Source organism: Muscardinus avellanarius (genome assembly GCF_963383645.1).
Source record: "Muscardinus avellanarius genome assembly, chromosome: 9".
Lineage (NCBI taxonomy): Eukaryota > Metazoa > Chordata > Mammalia > Rodentia > Gliridae > Muscardinus > Muscardinus avellanarius.
Window position 1 is genome coordinate 48,843,697 of NC_137795.1, and position 22,994 is coordinate 48,866,690.

General features: G+C 41.9%; 1 protein-coding gene across 1 annotated transcript in view; it reads right to left on the reverse strand.

Annotated features, from left to right (window-relative positions):
* The window catches only part of GSAP (gamma-secretase activating protein), a gene marked incomplete at both ends in the record, with an annotated part of 101,003 nt that overhangs the window by 9,323 nt on the left and 68,686 nt on the right, over positions 1-22,994 (reverse strand). The window contains 7 exon segments of the mRNA XM_080701053.1: positions 4,617-4,711; positions 5,375-5,445; positions 8,125-8,220; positions 12,956-13,017; positions 15,121-15,152; positions 15,830-15,888; positions 17,308-17,436. Of these exon segments, the coding sequence (XP_080557179.1) occupies positions 4,617-4,711; positions 5,375-5,445; positions 8,125-8,220; positions 12,956-13,017; positions 15,121-15,152; positions 15,830-15,888; positions 17,308-17,436 (544 nt within the window).

Here is a 22,994-nt window from a genome sequence, read left to right on the forward strand (position 1 = left end):
ACACCTCTCACAACATTAGACTGATCTTCCAGACAAAAGGTCAGTAAAGATGCCTCAGAACTAAAGAACACCATTAATCAAATGGACCTGTTGGACACATATAGAATATTCCACCCAACTACAGCAGAGTACATTTTCCTCAGCTGCTCACGGAACCTTCTCCAAATTAGGTCACATCCTGGGGCACAAAATGAACACTAGCAAATTCAAAAACTGTTACATACTTCCCTGTGACGTTTCAGACCATAATGGAATGAAACTAGAAATCAACTATAAGAAGACCCAGAGAAACAACATAAACATGTGGAGACTGGACACCACACTTCTGAATGAAGATTGGGTCATAGAAGATGTAAGAGGTGAAATAAATTTCTAGAAACAAATGAAAATAAAGATATAACACATCAAAACCTCTGGGATACTTTGAAGGCAGTATTAAGAGGAAAATTTATAGCACTGAGTGCTCACATAAGAAAAACAGAAAATCTTCAAATGAATAACCTAACTACACACCTCAAAGCCCTTGAGAAGCAGGAACAATTGAACCCCAAAGCCGGTAGAAGACAGGAAATTATTAAAATTAGAGCAGAAATTAACGAAATAGAGAATAAAAAATAACAACAATAAAAAACAATAAAAAATCAACAAAACCAAAAGCTAGTTTCTTGAAAAAATTAACAAGATAGATAAACCACTAGCCAACCTAACTAAAAAAAAGAGAGAGAGAGAAAATCAACCCAAATTATGAAGATGAGATGAAAAAGGAGACATTACTACTGACAGTGTAGAAATCCAGAGGATTATCAGAAACTACTTTGAAAAACTATACTCAAACAAAATGGAAAATCTGGAGGAAATTGACAACTTCCTAGATAAATACAACCTTCCTAAACTGAATCAAGAAGATATAGAACACTTAAACCAACCAATAACAATCAAAGAGATTGAAACAGCAATAAAGAGCTTAGCATCAAAGAAAAGCCCAGGACCAGATGGTTTTCCAAGTGAATTCTGTAAAACCTTTATAGAAGAAAAGATCTCTACAAAGAAAATTATAAAACATTGAAAAAAGAAATCGAAGATCTTAGACGATGGAAAGATCTTCCATGTTCATGGATTGGCAGAATAATATCATTAAAATGGACATCCTCCCAAAAGTCATCTACAGATTTAATGCAATGCCCATTAAACTACCAAGATTATTTCTCACAGACATAAAAAAAATCAGTCCTTAAATTTATTTGGAATAACAAAAAGCCCAGAATAGCCAAAGTAGTTCTCAGCAACAAAAACCATGCAGGAGAAATCACAATACCTGACTTTAAACTATACTACAAAGCTACTATAATAAAAAAAAAGCATGGTACTGGCACAAAAACAGATACATAGACCAATGGAACCGAATATAAAACCCAGAAACAAGTCACACACTTTCAGCCAATTGATTTTTGACAAAGGGGCCAAAAACATACACTGGAAAAAAGATAGCCTCTTCAACAAATGTTGTTGGCAAAACTGGTTAACCATATGCAGAAAATTGGAAATTAATCCCACTTTCCCACCCTGTACAAGAGTTAATTCAAGATGGATCAAAGACTTGGAAATCAAACCAGAGACCTTGAAGCTCCTTGAAGAGGGCATAGGTACAACACTGCAATACGTAGGCACAGATAAACACTTTCTCAACAAGACCCCAAAGGCACAACATATTAAAAGGTGAATCAATACGTGGGACTGCATGAAACTGAAGAGCTATTCAGCAAAAGAAACTGTCAAGAACCTCAATCGAGAGCCAACAGAATGGGAGAAGATTTTTGCCACCTACACCTCTGATAGAGGACTAATATCTAGAATATACAGAGAATTCAAGAAACTCAACACTAAGACATCAAAGCATCCAATAACAAAATGGGCAAGCGAACTAAATAGACACTTCATGAAAGAAGAAATTCAAATGGCCAATAAATGCATGAAGAAATGCTCAACATCATTGGCAATCAGAGAGATGCAAATCAAAACTACCCTAAGATTTCACCTAACTCCAACTAGAATGACAATCATTCAAAACACAAACAACAACAGATGCTGGTGAGGACGTGGAGAAGTGGGAACTCTAAAACATTGTTGGTGGGATTACAAATTAGTGCAACCACTTTGGAAAACAGTATGGAGAATCCTCAGAAGAATGGGAACAAATCTACCATTTGATCCAGCAATACCACTGTTGGGTATCTACCCAAAAGAAAGGAAACCAAACTACCAAACTAATGCATGTGTATATATGTTCATAGCTGCACAATTCACCATAGCCAAACTATGGAACCAGCCAAGATGTCCATCAACAAATGAATGAATTACAAAACTGTGGGATATGTAAACAATAGAATTTTACTCAGCCATTAAAAAAAAACTCAATTACATCGTTTTCAGGGAAATGGATGAAACTGGAGAGGACATTATGCTAAGTGAGATTAGTCAGTCACAAAAAATAAGAAATCAGATGCTTTCCCTAATATTTGAAAGCTAAGGAGAAATGGGTCATAGGAGGAACTCTAGATAAAAAGGAAATCCTATAGAGGAGCAAACAAGACAACCTAAAGGAGGAGAAAGGTGGGGGGGAGGAAAATCTCTAAAACACACAATTTACTTACACATATTGAAGTCAACCACAAAGCCAAGCAAGGGAGGGAGGGATGAGGAGGGACTGGGATGGGAATTGGGTACGGGTTAAATCAGTGATGTGTACATGTATGCACACACAAGTTTTTTTTACCCCAATATGATGTATGAATATAATGCACCAATAAAGAAATTAAATAAATTAATTAATTTAATTACCATATGATTCAGGAAATTTCACTTCTAGAATATATTCAAATGAATTGAAGTCAAGATCTCAATTTCTCTCTTTCATACAGGGCATTGAACCCAAGGGTTTTCTATTTCTGAGCTACACCCCCAGGCTTTTTCATTTTTTATTTTGAAACAGGGTCTTGCTAGGTAGCTGAGCATCTTGCTAAATTGCTAAGACTGGTATCTAATCCACAATCCTCTTGTATCAGCCTCTGAAGTACTGAGATTACAAGTGTGTGCTACCACTCCCACTCCCGGCTGAAGCCAAGATCTTAAAGATTTAGCAGGGCATGGTAGCACACACTTGTAATCCCCGTGCTTTGGAGGCAGAGACAGGAGGATTGCACAGGTTCGATGCCAGCCACGCTGGCTTAAGAGACCCTGTTTCCAAATACTAAGTGTAGGCCTGGGAGTGTAGTCCGGAGGTAGAAGGGCTTCCAGGAACCCCAGTACCACCAAAAAAAAAAAAAAGGTTTATACATCCTCATGTTCACTGCAACATTATTCACAATAGTCAAGATATGTAAACAACATAAATGTCCCTTGATATATGAATGGGTAAAGAACATACAGAATATAAATGCAATGGGATATTATTCAGCTTTAGAAACAAAAGAAATCTTGCAATACACAGCAATACAGATGAGCCTGGAGGACATAATGCTCATTGAAATTAGCTAATTGCAGAAGGACAAATATTGCACGATTTCACTTATATCTTGAAGCATTTAAAATTCAGTCAAACCCAGATACAGAGAATCGAAGGGTGGTTGCTAGGGACTTGGGAGGTGGGGAAGGAGGAATTGCTCTGACACTTATGAAAAGTTTCAGTTACGTAAGATGAATAGGTTTAGAGATCTGCTTTATAACATTGTGCCTATGGTTAATACTGTATTGCACATTTAAAAATATATTAAGGGGGTAGATCTCGTATTAGGTGTTCTTATAAAGAAATGTAATGAACATCAGAAAGAGAGTTTATAGCCAACAGGAACTTATTTCTTATAATGGATGCTAATTTATATACATATCTTCCCAACTAGACTCAGTAATTTTTGTAACTGCTCTAATTTCTAGCACATTAGCTGGCATGAAATAGTTGCTCCACAAATGTTTGTTGGTTGAGTTAACAAACAACCAGTTAAGTGAGTGACTGCTTGCATGTGGCCTAAGAGTGTTTGGAAGCCTGACTTTGTCCTGTCCCCGAATCATTTGGGACATTTTTATCTTCCAATCACTTAAGAATTAGCTCAGTCTTTAGCACTGAGCCAGACCCACTTCCTCCTGAGTGTCAGCCTTCAGACATCAGAGAAAGAGCTTCCCTGGAACAGTTCCAATTATACTAGAAAACTACCTGGGGACCAGTCCTGGGCTCCACAAAGGCAGGAGGTCAGGCAGCAGAGACAAGCTCAAGGCACATCTCTCATAGTGACACCAGACACACAATTTATTACCCTCCCTCCATTCCAGGTATCCTGGGCTTGAACCCAGGGGTGTTTTACCTCTGAGCTACACCCTCAGTCCCTTTTATTTTTATTCTGAAATAGAGTCTTGCTAGTTACTGAGTGCAATGACCTTGAACCTACGATCTTCCTTTCTCAGCCTCCCAAGTTCTGTGATAACAGGGGTGCACCAGCGTGCCCAGTTTCAGACACGATTTCTAACACACAGTTCTACATGAAATTCATAACGTGCCAGTGTCTGGGGACCCTGTGAAGAACAACGAATTTATTACACCAAAGAACAAGTGAGCCAAGACCTACCGGGAGGCAGAGGTAAACATAAACTATTAGTAGCTTCCAAAATCCTGGTCATGATGTGAAACACTGCAAATTGGGCAGCGCTGGCGGGCCTGTTGCTGGGTAAAAACAACAGAATGGCAGGTCAGGTGAGGAGCTCACCCCTAAAGATCCCCACCATCCCAGGCAGTGGCTCTGAGTCCCGCACACAGGGGGGTCATGCTAATTATGAAATGCTGTGCCCTGTGGAAAGCCTCAAAAATGTGACAGTGATTCCCAGGCATGGTGGCACATGCTTCTAATCTCAGTACTTGGGAGGCTGAGACAGGAGGATCAGAAGTTCAAGGCCAGCTTCAGCAACTTAGTGAGGCCCTCTGCAACTTAGTGAGACCTTGTTTCAAAATAAAAATAAAATGGGGCCAAGGGGCGTAGCTCAGAATTAGAACACCCTTGGGTTCAATCCTCAGTTCCCCCCAAAATACATACAACAAAGACCATTTAGCCTAAGGCCTAGGATCCAACTAGACCGTAGGTTCATAAATTATGTTAACTGAGCTCCCCCTGTTCATCAGTCCTCCTGTGTCTCTCCCACTTCATCAACCCTATGCCAGGGAGGTAATGGTGAACTTTAAATGTTGAGTATAAAACTCAAGATGGCGCTGGAGCCAGTGAGAATTATTTGGAGTAGGACATTTCAGAAGGGCTCGGATAGAACAGGCAGCCATCAGAGTGTTGGCTTGTTGGTAAGTCAAAAGAAAGGGAAAAGAGAAATACTTGCGTACAAGCGGAGAACCCCAGAATGGAGACCATGTCTCCTCCAGCTGGTTTCCAGCATGCGGCAGATGAGATCCAGCTAGAGGGGAGAGTCTGGTAAGCACCACTCACATCCTTCCCCTCGAGGCCCCTCCGGCTGCCCGCCACAGCTCCAACAGCACACTCAGGCAGCTGGCATTAGGCTGTGCCCAGGCACACAGCCAGCCTTTCTGAGGTCAATTCCGAAGCAGTGGAATCCAAAATAGAGAAATGGAAAATGTGCCCCAGGGTCCAACAGAGCCGGCTCTGTCCCTGTGGCTAGCACCCCGCTGAGCTTCCCCAGCCTGGCCAACTCCCGCCCCAGTCACCCGTCAGGGAAGGTCAAGTGCCACTGGGTTTCCCCCAGGCCTGTTACACTGCCAGGGCCAAGAGCTGATGGTCAGAGTGAGGTGGGGGATATGGGCATGGGCTGCAGAGGAAGGCTGGCTTAAGCCCTGGTTCTGTGTTTCACCCGCTGGGTAACCCTATAGTCAACTGTCTCTCTACATCTCAGTGTCCTCATCTGCAGAACGAGCCGGGAGTACCTGTTGGAAGAATTAGACTAGAATGCAGGCACTCAATAAATTATATTGTAATGAGCTAAAGGACTTGCCTTCTTTGCTTTAGAGCTTTATTCAAACACCCATTTTAATTTTGCAGTGAGTTTGTCAGCAGTTGGACAGTCTCCAGGGCTACAAGACACAAACTGGCACATCACAAGTGAAGACTAAAAGTGGAGGCAAGGCAGAGAGGGCCTCCACCCATGCACAGGCAAATGCTATCCTTAGAGACACACTCAGTCTCTCTTTGGCTGAAATCATGATAACTGTAAACAATACGATTAAGTTCTGCAGCCGCCTCCTTGATTTATTTTATCCATTTATTTGGTGCTGGGAGTTGAACCCAGGGAATTCTACCTCCAAGATACACCCCTAACCCTTTTTTTTTTTATTGGTATATTGTGCTCATACATCTTAATGGGGTAAAAGATGGCAGAGGCATACATGCACCCAGCACTCACTTAACTCTTCCCCAATTCCCACCCCATTCCCTTCCCCCTCCCTCCTTCTCATGTTTAGCTTAGTGATTGACTCTGATGTCTGTGAAGTACATCATGTACATTAGGGAATTTCCCTCTCCCCCTTCTCATCCCCCTCAGTTAGGACACTATTTGCTCATCTATGGTTTCTCCTCCATCTAGAGTTCCTCCTATTACCCTTTTTCTCCCTAACTTCCACATATTAGGGAGAACATCCAATTTTTGCCCTTTTTATTTTTCTTTTGAAACAGGGTCTTGCTAAGTTGCTTTAGCTGGCCTTGAATGTGCAATCCTCCTGTCTCAGTTCTTCAAGTACTATCATCGGTATGTTTTAGAAAGACTTCCTAGCCACCCTCCTTAGAGAGAAGTAGGAAGCGCATTATTTGCTGCTAGTCCAGGGCAGAGAGGTTGGCTTCAATCAGTGACTGCCGAGTCAGAAAGCCAGGGACACTGAGTTTTCTGGATCTATATAGTGTTATTTCTGGGCCTACTGGCTCTAGAGATTGTTAACACAGACTACTGTTGAAACTTTTATGCCATTAAACACAGAAGTATGATACTTGAACAAAAACCCTTCTTAACACTTTAGAAGGTAAAATTCAAAGTCAACAGAAAGGTTATATAGGTAAATGTATTACATAATTTTGTATTATGAGATAAAAGACTAAGAAAGCAAATGAATATCAACATGGAAAAGATGAGAATTCCTTCTATAAAGTGAGCCCCCTTGTTACTATTCTACAGAAAAGGGTTATTTAGGGAAGATTCAATGACTTGATTTTAAGTGTCAGAATATGAGAAGAGCCAAAATCTAATACACTAAAAAACCATAAAACTGAAGTCTTTCTATGGAAACTCAGATGTATAATTTAGAAATGGACACTAATAATTACAATAAAGGTGAAAGACCTTAAAATTAAACTTGAAATTAAATCAGTCATATCTAATAAAATTAACTAGTCTTCCCAAGTTTACAACAAAAATATATGTTCATACTAGCTCATTTGTGTACTGATCTTATCTGAAGTTGGATAAATAATTGGGCATTCCTTTTCTTTCTACATAATTTTTAAACTTGTCAAGTATATTATTTCTAAATTCTAAACAGAATCAGGACTCTATTTTATATGCCTCTTGACTCAAGACAGTCTTATAAAATTCAATCTCATCACTTCTATTTACATATGAACTAGTGTTATTAATTCGCACCACACAATTTCAATATGTGGCTACCAAGCAGGTAGCAAACTCCCATCTCCTCAGCAGACACCAGTGCAGCAGGATTGATGTAACTGAGCTGGAATCTGACCTAGCTGGGCTATTAGAGCTAATTAACGATTGGAGTTCAAGTTCTTTCATGTCTGCCTAAACATCATGTACAGAAGTCATCACTTACTATATAATCAAGAATTGGAAGTTGCCAAAATAAGATGTGAACATTTGGCAACTGTCCTACATTGTCTTAAGCTTCCATGAGCATATAATCACTAGCTGAAGGGAGGACAGTAAACTACTTTTAAACCAAGCTCTCTACTTATTGTTAATTCCCCTCTCCTCAAACTATGGCATCTAGATGGTTTAAAGAGGGAGCTCTCCAAAAGCCTAACTTTAAACACACACATATGTGCTCACTGAGATACATTCTGAAAACTACATACAGGGGTGGGCAGTGGGGTGGAGTGAGGAGAAGGCAATACCAACCATTTTTGAAATGTAGTTCAGAACCATCTGTTCAATGTTCTTTTTTTCTACACCCTGTAGGTGTCTTATAAGATAGTCCTTTAGCTCAGACACCATCTGAAAACAAGATATGCATTAGATACGTCACAATCTACCCACCCACATCTGCAAGTGACTTGAATTAGAACCAGTTGTTAACATTGTTTATCAACACAAAAGTATTTGTCTGTTGAGATAAGTCAAGGAATACCAATATTTTCCTCAAGAGGCACTCCTTCTTTACCCTAAGCCCGGGGAGCAACTGAGAGTCAGGCTCTAGGCTCCCATGAGAATTCTCCAAAGATGCCTGTGGAAATCACCAACTTAGAAATTAAAGGCGTGGTGGGCACACTTGTAATCCCCATGCTTGTGAGGCAGAGAGGAGGATCGCACTGGTTCAAAGCCAGGTGTGCTGGCTTAAGAGACCCTGTTTCCAAATAAAAATATAAAAAATAGGTGTCTGGGAGTGTAGCCCAGAGGTAGAAGGGTTTCCAGGAACCCCAGTACCCCCCCACACACACACACACAAAGAAATTAAAGGCTTTGGGATCTTCCAAAGGATTGAAATTTACTGCTCCTGGAGCTCTGGGAGACTGTCACTAGTAACCTGAAGGACTGCTAATGGGAGCTCTCTGGGTTTGAAGGATGGAAGCGGGAATGAAAATGAAATGCATCAGATATATCCCTCTGCGTGGTGGCCAGAGACACAACACAGTCCCCTGACACACAGAGGCAATGACACGCCTCCATAGGCTTGTTTCTATACCAGCCCTGATCCAATCATGTTTGGGCTTCCCATCAGGGGGCAGCATTCCCAGCCCTCCCTTTGCTTTTCTCTCTGCCTCTTCCTCTTCTTTTTCCTTTTGCCCTAGATGCCCAGCCCAGCAAGCAGCCCTCCTGGCTAAGAGATCTTTGCTCCACTAAACAGGTTGTGAAAGCCACTCCATTGACATCATGCACACAGGAAACTTCTATTGTAGCAGATTGCCATGGTCTTCCGGCTGGCACAGTAGTACGCTGTTTCAATTCACTCTCCTGCATGTGTTAGTTGATTCCGCTTTTTAAAAACTCAACTCTTTCAGTGTATATACTCTTGTGCTTTTCAACTTTTCTTGAATAACCATTAAGATAAAAATTTTAATTGCCCATAATCCTACCTTAACAATCTGGATTTTCTCCCATTCTTTCTGGCTCACATAGTCTAATGTATAGTAATTCACTTTTTTCATGTATTAGCTTCCTTATATCATTAAATATTCTTTACCATGCCATTTTTAATAATTGCATGATACTTAATTTTATAAAATATATTTATTCCCCTCTTGTACATATAGAATATTTATTATAATGCATAATAGCAAAATAGCTTTACTATTATCCTAGAAATTTGTAGAGAAGTTGCTTGCCATATTCCCATTTTTTCGGATAAATCCCTAGAAATGGAGCTGTTGGACCATGTACCTAGGTTTGCAGGACACTGCCAAATGCTTTCCATCATAGTTACACTAATTTTCCAGTGCATTTCATGAGGTTATTTAATTCCCTGTAGCTTGAATTTTGCTAGTATAATTTTTAAACTCTTTTACAATTTGAAAATAAAAATAACAAAAACAGAAGACCATTTGTCATTTGATCACAGCAATGCTGAACATTTTTTTTCTGTTCTCCCCCACTCCATAATGGCCTTTGGTCATTTGTCTGTTGTTTTCTAATTATTTGTTTTATAAATTTTAAATATCAAATTTTAATGTTGCAATTTTTATGTTCACTGCTTTTTGCTTTATGTTTCTAGATCTCATTTAGTCAAATCCATATTTTCCTATTTATATCTAATCATGTGATTTAAAGACCTTCTCACTAGAGGGACATTAGTGATACTGTGGATATAAATGAGCCTGGTTCCATTCTTATGACCTCCATTATATATAGTTAAGTAAGAGGGGAGAAAGATATCCTCTTCAAGTAAAAATAAATAAGTAAATAAACAATGGCTTTCTAAGTCAGGCATGGTAGCACATACCTTGATTTCCAGTGCTTGGGAGGCTGAGACAGGAGGATTACAGGTTTGAGGACAGTTTTGACAACCTACTGAGACAGTTTTTTGTTCGTTTCTTTGGTGGTACCGGGGCTCCTGGAAATCCTTCTACCTCCGGGCTACACTTCCAGACTTATTTTATATATTTATTTGGAGACAGGGTCTCTTAAGCCAGCTGAGGCTGGCTTCAAACCTGCATGATCCTCCTGTCTCTGCCTCCCAAGCACGTGCGCCACCACGCCCAGCTTCCACAATAAAAAATAAATAAAACAAGGGTGGGAATGTAGCTCAGAGGTAGAACACCCCTGGATTCAAGCCCCAATACCACCACACAAAAAAAGAACCCTTCTGTATTTCATTATTTTTTAACTCTCCACTCATTTTATTCATATTCTTTCACACAATTTAAAATTTTATACTAAATTAATCTACCTGTTAGTGTATAGTTTTAAATAGTGGTATTTAGGGTAAAAGAAATCTAAATTTCTTTCCAAAAACTTAACCATCAGCAATTGATGAGAATTGATAAGAATTATTTCTTTCCACATTGATTTGAAATACCACATTAAGTTGGCTGTGGGGGCACACACTTGTAATCTCAGTACTTGGGAGGCTGAGACAGGAGGATCGCAGGTTTGTGGCCAGCCTCAGCTACTTAGTGTGGCTCTCCACAGTTTAGTGCGACCCTGTCTCAAAGAATAAAAATGGGCAAAGGGTGTAGCTAGAGGTAGAATGCCCCTGTGTTCAATCCCCAGTACCACCACATACGTGTACACACACACACACACACACACACACACACACACACACACATACTCTAATTTTATACTAAAAATTCAAATTTAAACTGGAGTCTACTAACTGCATTTTATATACCCACCATATTGTTTCTATTAATGTAGGTAAACAACACATTTATATATGGCACTTCTCTTTAATTTGTCAAGTGAGTTACTTAGTTGACTGTCAGAGAAATTTCATCGGTTTCGGGTTGCATCTTGATTGAACCTAGACACTGAGGGTTCAAGATAGAATAAGGCTCCTCATCATCATCTCTAACTGCTTAGTCCTCATAAATATACATAAAATTTCCAGCTTACTAACTAGCTCTTTGTTACTTTAAATTTTCTCAGTTGATTATTTGTTTGTTGTATTAAGCAATCACAGCATCTGCCTTTATTTTGTTTTCTCATTGTACTGGCTACAATTTTCAGATCAATGTTAAATAATTGTGAAAATAACAAGAATTTTTAACTTTTTTGTGATTTTAATAGGAACACTTCCAGCATTTCACTATAAAGATGTTGGCCATACATACTAGACTAGTTGTCTTACTGAGTATATTTCAGAGGTAGAATTTGACTTTTATCCTCTTTTAGCACCTATGGATTATCTTTTCTTCTCTCTTGTTCTTGTAATTTGATGAATTTTATTAATTTATTTCCTAATGTAAAACATTCCTGGGAAGAACCCTACTTACCTACATTGTGGTATCAAGAGACCACTGGAAAGTATTTGAATCAAGCCTGTGGTATCCATGTTCATGAATAAACTTGGTTATTGGCAAATGTTGATTCTAAAGCTATGCAGGCTCTTTAAAGTGACTGTGAAGCCTTCTTCTTCCCAAAAGTATTTTGATATCGCATGAAGACAATCTGGCTTGAAAGTTTGAAAGAATATAGGGCTCTTTGAAGATAATCTGATACTTTTTTCAAATTATTTCATAGATATAATACTTTCAGCTTTTCTATTTATTTTTGGATCAAGTTTTGTCATTTCTATTATCCAAGAAAACTCTTTGACTGGAATTAAGGGCATAAATATGAATTTACATATATTTCTTCCTATTTTTAAACTTGCCTCATCTAAAGTAACAGATTATTCCATTCTTCCTTTTTTATTTTTGGTACTGGGGATGGAACTCAGTCTTTCTACCTCTGAGATATTCTCCAGCTCTATTTTATTTTCTATTTTGAAACAGAGTCTCACTAAGTTGAGAGGCTCTCACTAAATTGCTATGGCTGGCTGTGACCTGCAATTCTCCTGTCTCAAGCACTGGGATTACAGTGCATTACCATGCCAGGCTTTATCCCATTTTTAAGTCTGCAGGGTACTAAAAATATTTTATTAGACTTTATAGTTGTCTCAATTGTTGTTTACAGGTTTTAGATTTACCAGTTCTGCCCTTCAACTAATTTATGTTGATTTCTATTTCTTTCTTCCTTCTTGTACTAAGGTTTGAGAAAGAATTCTTTATTCTATTGTATTTTAAACCCCAAATACACATGCCACAAAACATTACTCTTTCCTTTTTTTTTTTTTTTTTTTTTTTTTTTTTTTTTGGTGGTACTGGAGTTCCTGGAAGCCCTTCTACCTCTGGGCTACACTCCCAGACCTATTTTCACATTTTTATTTGGAAACAGGGTCTCCTAAGCCAGAGCGTGGCTGGCTTCGAACCTGCGCGATCCTCCTGTCTCCGCCTCCCAAGCGCGGGGATTACAAGCGTGCGCCACCACGCCCGGCTACTTTTCCCTTTTTTATAAACATTCTCAATGCTGTGTGTTCCTTATTATGGTTTATCTTTACAAAATTATTGGTGTGATTAATTAATGTGTTTCTTCTATTAGGCTACCTATTCTAAGAGAAATACATATCTATTACTTCACACTAAACACAGAGCCTACAGGGCCGGCCACAACTGTTGAAAGAGTAAGTGGAAAATCCAATCAGAATGAGAAGCATGGACTAGCCCCTCCCCCTTGCCTCAGGCCCACTTACCAGCCCCATCAGCAGCCTCTGGTGGTTGTCTTCCTCCTGCAAGAGGAGCGTTAGTCTTGGCTCTGGAATTAAATAGAGCAGGGGTCAGCAGGGTCGTGTCTAGGAAATGGGTAAGAAGGAAAACGAATCAGCCTGTGTTTTCCTTCCTGAGTCATTGGGAAGTCATAATACTTCTACACTGGATGAAAGGTTTTCACTGGAGAAGTGTGACCTGGTCCTCCTAGCTGAACTTATCTCTCAGGTGCGAGAGAGACAGACAGACAGACAGACAGAGACAGAGACAGAGAGAGCAAGCTCTGTGAAACAGAGAGGGAAGATGGAGAAAGAAAGCAAGCAAAGGAGTACTTGCTCCGGCATCAGTGGGTTCTGACTTGGATTTTTCTTCAACACTAAAATTCCCCACTGTCTAAGAACCTCTGCTTCACCGGAGACAGAGATGTGGGACCTCCCTTAGCCCTGAGGTGGCCATCCACTGAGGGATAGCAGGGCTCGGTGGTAGGACTGCATGCCTGCCCTCTACTGTCTGATCCCTACAGTCCAGTGACTTAGTTACTGAAAAATGGATACCAACTGATTACTGTGGCCAATAATGGGAACAAGTTTTCAAACCGAAAAGCTATCAAGTCAAAAAGGTTAAATCAAATGACACTTTTTCCACTGTGATTGGCACTGTACCAACAACCCCAGAGGGGCAGGCCAGTGGTCGTGCTGGAAGAACTGCCCTAACTCTCCCCAACAACCCTCCTGCATGGTGGCTATTCCTCTCCCAGAGCTCCTGGGGCCCCTGCCAGATAAGAGGGCACAGCAGTCCCTGCCCATGAGTCCTGGGAGGGCATGGATACCTCTCAGCTCCTCAGGAGAGAGCCTCCCTCTCTATCCTACACAACCTTCATAATGAAGACAAAATAACTCAAAACATGAGCCCGGAAATTACCCAATGAGTGAAAGGGCAAGTGTCTTAAAGTGCATTCAGAAGGAATGAGTCCAGTAATGGTGGATGCGACTGAAACCCTGACTAGCCCAGCCCATTGCCCGGATCACGAAACTGCCTGCACCCGAGGAAGGTGAGCCTGGAGCGCGCACATTCACCTGCGTGCAGGGCGGAGCCCCAGCTTCAGACGGCCTGGAAACACCAGCAGAGGCACAAGCTCACCATCGTGGGTGACTGCACCACGTGCACAGCTGGGGGGGGGTGTAGTTAGACACTAAAATAATTCCTTTCAGGTGACCCCAATGTATACCTAAACCATCCAAGTCCATAAACAGGAGTGGAGCATCAAAACCAGTTTAATAATGAAGGCTGACGTTTATGAAGCACGACGGTGTTCCCCACAACGACAAAAAGGGCTTGTACCTGGATCAACTCTCACCCTTCCCCCCAGATCCCTCCACCTGGCTATGTGCCCCTCTTCCAGCCACCCCTGCCCCTGCATCCAGGGGCTACATCACACTTGCTACTTGGTTTAGAAGTGATGTGTTAGCATTTCTTCCTCACACACTAATAATAAAGCAGCCATACAGGTGCCCACAGGAACCAAGCACTGTGCTAGGCGCTCTCCACCTTACCCCGCTGGTCCTCATCTCTCCTCCATACCCTTGAGGATGAGGATGTGCACAAGGGATAGATGACTTGCCCGAGAACACACAGCTGGTGTGTAAGCCCAACTGTCTACAGCTCCTGAGAACCATGTTTTTTTTCCTGGAACCACACCGCTCACCTGGGGGCCCCATGTCTTTGCACCCCAGTACCTAGCCCTGCATATTGCCCAAGTCTGAAGTAAAATGAAAGGAACATACAAGCCAAAGACTCTGTGTGATAAGACAGCTGGGGAGAGTGGCCCCAGGCCAAAGGCACTGCCAAAGTGCACCCTGTGGGTACAGCCAGAAAGCACGTTAATTAGATCAACTAGGAGAGGAGAAACAGTGAAAACCAGAGGCCCAGGGAGCCACCCAGGGCCTCCTCCAGCAAATTCACATTAAGCAGGTACACCTGGATCCTGGTGCAAGACAGACAGGCTCCGAGGTCATGCTAACGAGGCTGTATCAAAGGGTACTGCCTTCATCACACTACTGGAAGTCATCTTCTTTCCAACCCCCACTGGCGGGAAAACACTGTCACAAACAGCACTGCAATCCAGAAAGCTTTATCATGGATCTCTACTTACCTACATTCCTTGTTTCTATGTTAGCAATCACCCTGCAAAGAAATTAGTCATGTTATTCACACAGGAAGCATTATTAAAAAATATTAAAGCCATAGCACCGTACAAAGATACACTCCTTTAACAAACAAGACACAAAACTACTACAGAAACTGTGCTCAGGCTGCTGTAAACCTCAAACTTTAACCAATGTAGCATAAGCCACATTGGGAAATTATAACAGCTCAAAGCCCTTCGGTGCCAATGGTGGCAATAATTTAGAACAATTGAAGCTCCATTTATTGGAAATAATGGAGGCAGAAAATAGAACAGAGGTTGGAAAGGGGCCTATCCGCTTAGCGTCCTGAGATGACTCATCTATCCAGAAAATGAGCTTTCAAATAAGAGCAAGCTCCCCAGCCCACTAATAGTTGTTTTAAAAATCAACCTTGTCCTCAAAAGTGCTCGTTTAATAAGAGATCTGTTTGCCATATATCCACTATAAACCGTCCATCCCAGAGTGCAAGTCTGTAAGCTTTAATGTACAAGCTTCCCCACAGGGAACTTCAGCACCTGGTCCAGAACAGGGCCCAAGTGGGTGCATCCATGAAGCTGACAGTATTATTTTGCTACGAATATACAACATAAGTGAGCTACTTCCACAAAAGAAACCCAACAAGAGTTTAAAAAAAAAACACTATCTCACAGATACCAGAACTTTCCAGTGACTTACTTTACTGCATTATCAAGGATGCTCTTCATGTAGGCCGTGGACCTTCTCTTTCCCAATTTCTAGGAGTGAAAACATTTCCGGAGTGTGGGAGGTGAAGGTTTTGTGGCTTTTTTTTTTTTAATATCAAAGACAGAATGCAAGTAGGTAAGAACTTCAGAAAGAAGAAATACTTTCCAGGTAATGAGACCATCTAGATTTAATTTTTTAAAAAACATTTTATAGCTCGGCGTGGTGATATACACTTGTAATCCCAGTACTTGAGAGGCTGAGACAGGAGGATCACAGGTTCATGGCCAGGCTCAGCTACTTAGTGAGGCCCTCTGCAACTGAGACCCTGTTTCAAAATAAAGAATAAAAATAGGGCTGAGAGCCGGGCGTGGTGGCTCACGCTGTAATCCCTGCGCTTGGGAGGCAGAGACAGGAGGATCACGCAGGTTCGAAGCCAGCCTCGCTGGCTTAAGAGACCCTGTTTCCAAATAAAAAAATATAAAAATAGATCTGGGAGTGTGGCCTGGAGGTAGAAGGGTTCCATCCGCAGTACCACCAAAAAAAAAAAAAAAAAAATAGGACTGAGAGTATAGCTCAGAGCCCCTGGGTTCAATCCCCAGTACCACAAAAAGAAATTATTCTGAGTTTGGCACAGTAACGCACACCTATAATCCCAATACTTGGGAAGCCGAGTCAGAAAGATCAAAAGTTCAAGGCCAACCTCAGCAACTTAGCGACTCCATTTCAACATTAAAAGGCCTGGGGGCGCAGCTCAGAGTATCTCTGAGTTCAATTCCCAGTACCACATACACACAAAAAATTTTAATATACTTAAAAATATAGGTAAACATATATACCATATATTTTATATAACAGATATTTCATTATGAAATAATAGACTAACAGGAAGTTGAAAATCAATTATATACAATAACACTAAACTATATACAATAACACCAGAGAGAGATCCCGTGTAACCGGCATTTAGTCTCCCCCAACATTTATATCTTACATAACTACTTTACAACATCAAAATCAGTAAGTCTATGCATAATTGTGCCATCTTATCACATCAGTAGATTCATATCCCACAATGCACCTCCACAATCAAGATACAGGACTATTCCACCACCCCAGATGTGTCCTGTGCGCCGGCCTCTGTAGTCAGTCACATCCACCCTTCTCCCTCCAAGCTCTGGCAACCACTAATTTGGCAACATTTAGAGTTCCCCAAATCAATTTTTAACTATAAAACTAAACCAAGAACACAGCGGAGTCGTGGCTAATAGTGGCGCTTCTGTGAATGCGCTGTGTGCCTGCCCCTTAGCCTGCCTGCGATCTGGATCCCTCCTCACAGAGATCACGAGCTCCTCTGCCGCCTGTGGGGAGAGCACTGGCAGCAGTGTAAACATGCAGGCAACGGGACGAGAGCCGCCAGTGACCGGCCCACTCCACGCTCCGCTGGCCCGCTCTCCTCCACCCAGGCATACCTCCTCCGACAGCAGGTTCTGCCACTCTCTCCTGACCACGCTGTTGGTGTATCGCAAGTGCGGCTTGGCGTACTTCACATACTCTAGGTTGGAGTTCAGTTTTGCCCAGTAGCCCTTGAGGCTGTGAACCTTGCAGGAGACAGAAAGAGCAGTGAGTGTGAGAAATAGACCCTGTGGCTCAAAATACCCACAGCCAGGCCTCACTGCGGCAGCTCTCCCTGACAGCAGTCCTGACTGAACGCTCCCCACAGAGGATGGCAGCTAGTACCCATGGGAAGCCTAAAACAGAAAGTGTGTGGCCCTTCTGCTTCATTTCTATCCCTTTTTTCCAACAGAGAGAACTGCTGCTGTCTTCCCCAAAACAGCAGGCCTTCCCTGGGTTCAGCTTAGCAGGAAGCCTGTATTACATGCATCCAGCCATTTCCTCCCTAAAGACCCACTTTTATGACTTAGGTGGTGTAGAGAATGCCACATTCAGTCAGTGAATGTTCATAAAATTTGAAGTGGAATAAGCCTGATTTCCTGCTAAGCTTGCATAATAACCAAATGCAGCCCATCGCAACTATTAAACAAAAGGACCACCAGGTAACATTAAAGGACTCTTTCCCATTTATGGTTTAGATTGCTAACCGATCCAATTTTTAAAAGAGGAAGAACTAGCTTCACATTCAGTTGTCAAATACTCCCAGCAGAGATGTGGCCTGATTAATAATTACACTATCCTGAAGAATAGGTTTATCTTGTAATAATAAAATGCAGTTGGGTACAGTTGTACACACCTGTAAATCAAGTACTTTGAAGGCTGAGACAGGAAAATTGCAAGTTCAAGACCAATCTGTTTCAGTGAGACCCTCAGCGACTTAGCAAGACCCTATTTTAAAATGAATATAAGGCTGGAGACGTAGCTCTGAGGTAGAATGTCATTGGGTTCAATCCCTAGTACCAAATAATAACAATAAAATGCAATACCAACACGTGTTTAATGTTGAAGGATGCTGACAAAAATTAGGTTTTTAAACCAAGGAAGACAGACTTATGATACAATCTTGCAGAATACACACATTTACGGAGATTTGACTGGGGCCAGGGGTGCCACGTGTAGCCATACAACAAAGTGATTTACTGCCTACTAAGGAAATAGACTTTGGCTAAATTGCAAGAAAATAAGGAGAATTTAAATAAAATATACCTCGGTCAAAAAAGTGCCCTAATATTATTTATTTTGAGGTTCTGGGGATTGAACCCAGGGGCAGTCTACCTCTGATCTACACCCCTAGCCCTATTTTTTATTTTGAAACATAGTCTAAGTTGGAGGGGGGTCACTAAATTGCTGAGGCTGGTGGCAAAACTGAAAGCTTCCTGCCTCAGCCCCCCAAGTACTGGGATTACAGGCATGTACTATGCCCAGCTTCTAATGTTAAATACAAGCATGTTATCTAATTTTTTCTTGATAGGACAGTCATAGTTGCTTTAAGTGGATTCTGAAGAGCCAGTAAGATGAATTACATGATAATATTTTAGAACTTATTTTAGGAGCCTGGAATGCCCAGCCAGCCAGTATCCCTTCTCTATCATCATCGTCATTATTATTATTACTTAATAAATGTAGCAAACATCACACTAAGCAAATGCAAAATCTCAAAATTTCAAAAGCTAAGGAAGTGTTGTTTCCGGGGGAAAGGGAACATTGAAGTCAGGTCTGACCCCCACTTGACCTACTTTGCTCGTTTTTTATTTGTAATGAATATGCCTTATCTAGAATGAATCTGCCTTTCTTCTTTGTCTGGAAATAAATGCATAGAACAAACCCTGAAGACATACGGCAGGACTGAGCCTGACTGGAAGTCACAACCACTTTGTAGCTCTCTACGGCTGGACTCGGGCACACTAGTGCCAATGGCTAGGAAACTGGCCAGTGCTGTAGCGACATCTTGTGGTCAGCGAGGTACCGATCCTGTCTGCATCCCCAGGAGTCCTATGATGCAGTTCATCCAGACCTTGCCCAGGACAGCAACTGGGAGGGGAGAGGCTCAGGTGCCTTCTACAGTCCTCGTGCCTGGTCCCCTCAGGCCAAGCACTGACTTGCCACCAGAAAAGTAACACTGTGGCTCCAAAAATAAAATCCCTACAAATTACCTTCCTTCTCTTCCTCCCCCCTTTTTTGTGGTGCTAGGGATTAAACCCAGGCTCATCCTACCTGCCAGATATACCCCCAGCCCAATTTTTTATTCTTTGAAACAGGGTCTTGAATAGAACCTTACTATGTAGCTGAGGCTGGCCACAAACCTGCGATCCTCCTGTCTCAGCCTCCCAAGTACTGGGATTACAAGCATGTGCCACCAGGCCTGACTCATTCCCCCATTTAAAAAAAAAAAAAAATCCCTTTCCTCATATCCTGTGTCAGCTAAGAATGGACGAGTACAACAGAATTCTTGGCACCTCCACACAGAGGCTTCCAAGGCCCTGGAGCAGCTCTGGAGTATGGAGGTCTGGAGCTCCAGGAGGGTGTTTGTCTAAGTACCTTTTTGAGGAGAGAGAGAGTTTATACCTTGTACCAGATTTTCAAAGGAGTAATGGCCAAAAATGGTTCAAAACCACCGAATTTAAAGGAAAATGATCTAAATTTAAAACACCTCAAGTTTCCACTTAAGAAATACTGCTAAGCAGGGCGTGATCAATGATATATTATATATAATATATATAATATATATTATATATTATATATATAATTAGTGGCCTTTTCATAATAGATCAACCTATTATAATATTTATAATGTCTGATAGAAATAAAGTACAGAGAAAAATCAGTTCATCATTATTAGGTAAGTGATAGAGTTTTGTAAGTTATGAAAATTCTGAGATCATTGCAAATTTTAGGTTTGTTTGGAAGCCTGGAAAGTAGCTACAGCCAGGAAATGGAAGTGGATTTGAGTAAGTGAGGGTAGCAGAGGGTGGCCTGGGCGAGGCTCAGAGGGAGCGAAGACTGAAGAACAGAGCGTGTTGTGGATCAAAGGTGGGGCAAGCCAGCAACAGCACTCGTTTTCCCTGGTGAAGCCAGCACCGCCAGCGTTCCATTCCCTGCCTCTTGTCCAGTGGGTGCACCTGGGTCCCGCCCCCCAGAGAGTTCATTGACTGGGGCTGTAGTACAAGCCTTAGGAGGTTTCTGGGTTCCCCAGTTGATCCTTTATGCTCTCCACCGCCTGAGCATTCCAAGTAACCCAGACACCCTCTCACTCTCAAGCCCGTGACTCAACCCATAACTCTATCTAAAGGGTGATGAAGGACCATCTGTCACCAACTTAGTCACCAATGAGGCTTTGGTTCCCGAGACCTGATTCTGACCAGAGGGAATGTTATTTAGAAATGGGTGTGATTTAAAAGAAGGTTAAAAGGCTGATTTTTGAGGGCGCCCAAATACCAAGTTAACCACAGCGTATTCAGTAATCCAGAGACTAAAAGTAGCTCTAAAATAAAACTTGAGATCATGCAGCCTAGAATGGAGGGGAAGGGAAAGCAGTCTGAATACCCCTGTTCTGACAGTCTAGGCACAACATCCACGGCTCTCCTCAAATATAGGCCAGAAGCAAAGAAAGCCACTCTGTCCATCACTCAGCACTCAGTGGGAGACAGGCACCAAGTATGGCACCCACCCAGAGTAATGCCATGAACACCACCAGCTCAAGAAGCACGTCGCCAGCTGCTTAAAAAGAGTGCCTAACGCTTAAAAGCACACACACAGCGATTCCTCTAAGGGATGTGTCCATGAAATTAACCACTCCTGGGAAGTTCTAGTGTTAGAAGCAGTCAGATTCTCAGGGAATAACCCACGAGTATTTCTCTGTACAAAAAGGAATTTTAACTTTTGATTCGGAAAGAAGGAAAATCATTATAACTTCTTGAGAAATACTATAATTTTGCCTCTTCAGATGACACAGAACAATGTCCAAATGTAGCCCATCACAGCTCTTAACAAAAGCACCACCAGGTGACATTCAGGAACTGTTTCCCATGTGTGGTGTGGATTGCCAGCTGATCCAAAAACAAAACGGAACAACCCCTGGGATACTGGTCCATCTGCAAATCCATGCCAGGGATAAACATCTGCCTTGCATTTCTAAGAGGCCCTCTCGCTTCATCAGCAGAAGTCCTAGGGGAGGAGGCCAACTCAGGGAGAACTCTTCCACTCTGTGCCAGGGCTCCGCCAGCTGAGCTAAAGCACGCATCCAAGCTGGCTCCTCGGTGGGTCCTATCTCACTATCAGATCTTATTTACACCCCAGAAAAATAGAGCAACCCACCACCTCTAACCCAGACAGAATATAGAAAATGTCTACGTGGATGTAAATCAGCAAGGGACCAGACTAAACTGAGATGCTCTAAACAGGAGCATCCCTTCCCAGAACAAATTACCACAACTCCTGAGGTTGCCCAAGTAGAGAGCTATGTGCTGCAAGGTGATGTTCTCTTTCTGACTTTCTCCTCTTCCCAAATATCTACCAAAAATGTCCATTTCCTCAGCTAGCTGGGTGGTTCCATTAGCCTCTTCTAATGAGCTGCATTTTTAAAAATGTAATCACTAGATATGGCTCTAAATGATTTCATTCCACATTTGCTGTTCTCAGAGCACATCCCCCGAGAAGCCAATGCCAAGGTATTTCCGACCTCTCAACCTTAAAAATCAAACATGATGTCTAACTAAAACTATGAATAAAAAACAGCTGAGCTTAGTGGCTAGTACAAGGGGAACAAAAATAAGAGCTCTTGGTTATGGGTCTGCTCCTAAATATTCCCTGCAAAGAAGTAGACTGATAGTACCCCTAGCTCTACAGAAACGGCAGGAACAAGTTCACCAGAGTGAAGCTCTGCCAATAAGTAATGTTTCTTTGTGCCTAAAATTATAGTTCACAGTACCCATTTGGTTCACTATAACTCGTCCCAGAAAATATGTGCAAACAGAACATTGCAAAATCAACATTTCCCACTTGACCAATAGACACTTTTGACAATGCTACATCTTCACAAGCATTCTAATTGTTAAAAATTGTGAGCTAGCCAGGACTATAATCCCAGTACTTGGGAGGCTGACACAGGAGGATTGCAGGTTCATGCCATCCTCAGCTACTTAGTGAGGCCCTCTGCAACTTATTGAGACCTTGTTTCAAAATAAAGAATAAAAATAGAGCTGGGGGTGTAGCTCAGAGGTAGGAGGCCCCTTGGTTCAATCCCCAGTACCACAAAAAATATATATATTATAAGCTAGTGTATTGTGGCAGTGCTGATCCTTGGGATCTCGTAGGTGTGTGTTTGTGTGGTGCTGAGGCAGGGCAGGGGACCTGGAAATAGGAAGGAAAACGGCCATCTGCAGCCTTCTGTGAGGCTGGGGGAGGTAAACAGGAAGGAAGGTGAGAGATTGATGGATGCCAGGGAATCAGAGCCCTGACCAGCCCACAGATATTCAAATTAAGGTTCAAAATTGTGCAAAAGTCATTGGCTCCCAAAAACCCGATTCTGACCAATCCTAAAAGGGTAGATAGGAAGGTTTAAAAGCCCACTTCCCAGCTGGGCATGGTGGCACATGCTTGTAATCCGCTTGCTTGGGAGGCGGAGACAGGAGGATCACGCAGGTTCGAAGCCAGCCTCTCTGGCTTAAGAGACCCTGTTTCCAAATAAAAATATATTTTTAAAAAA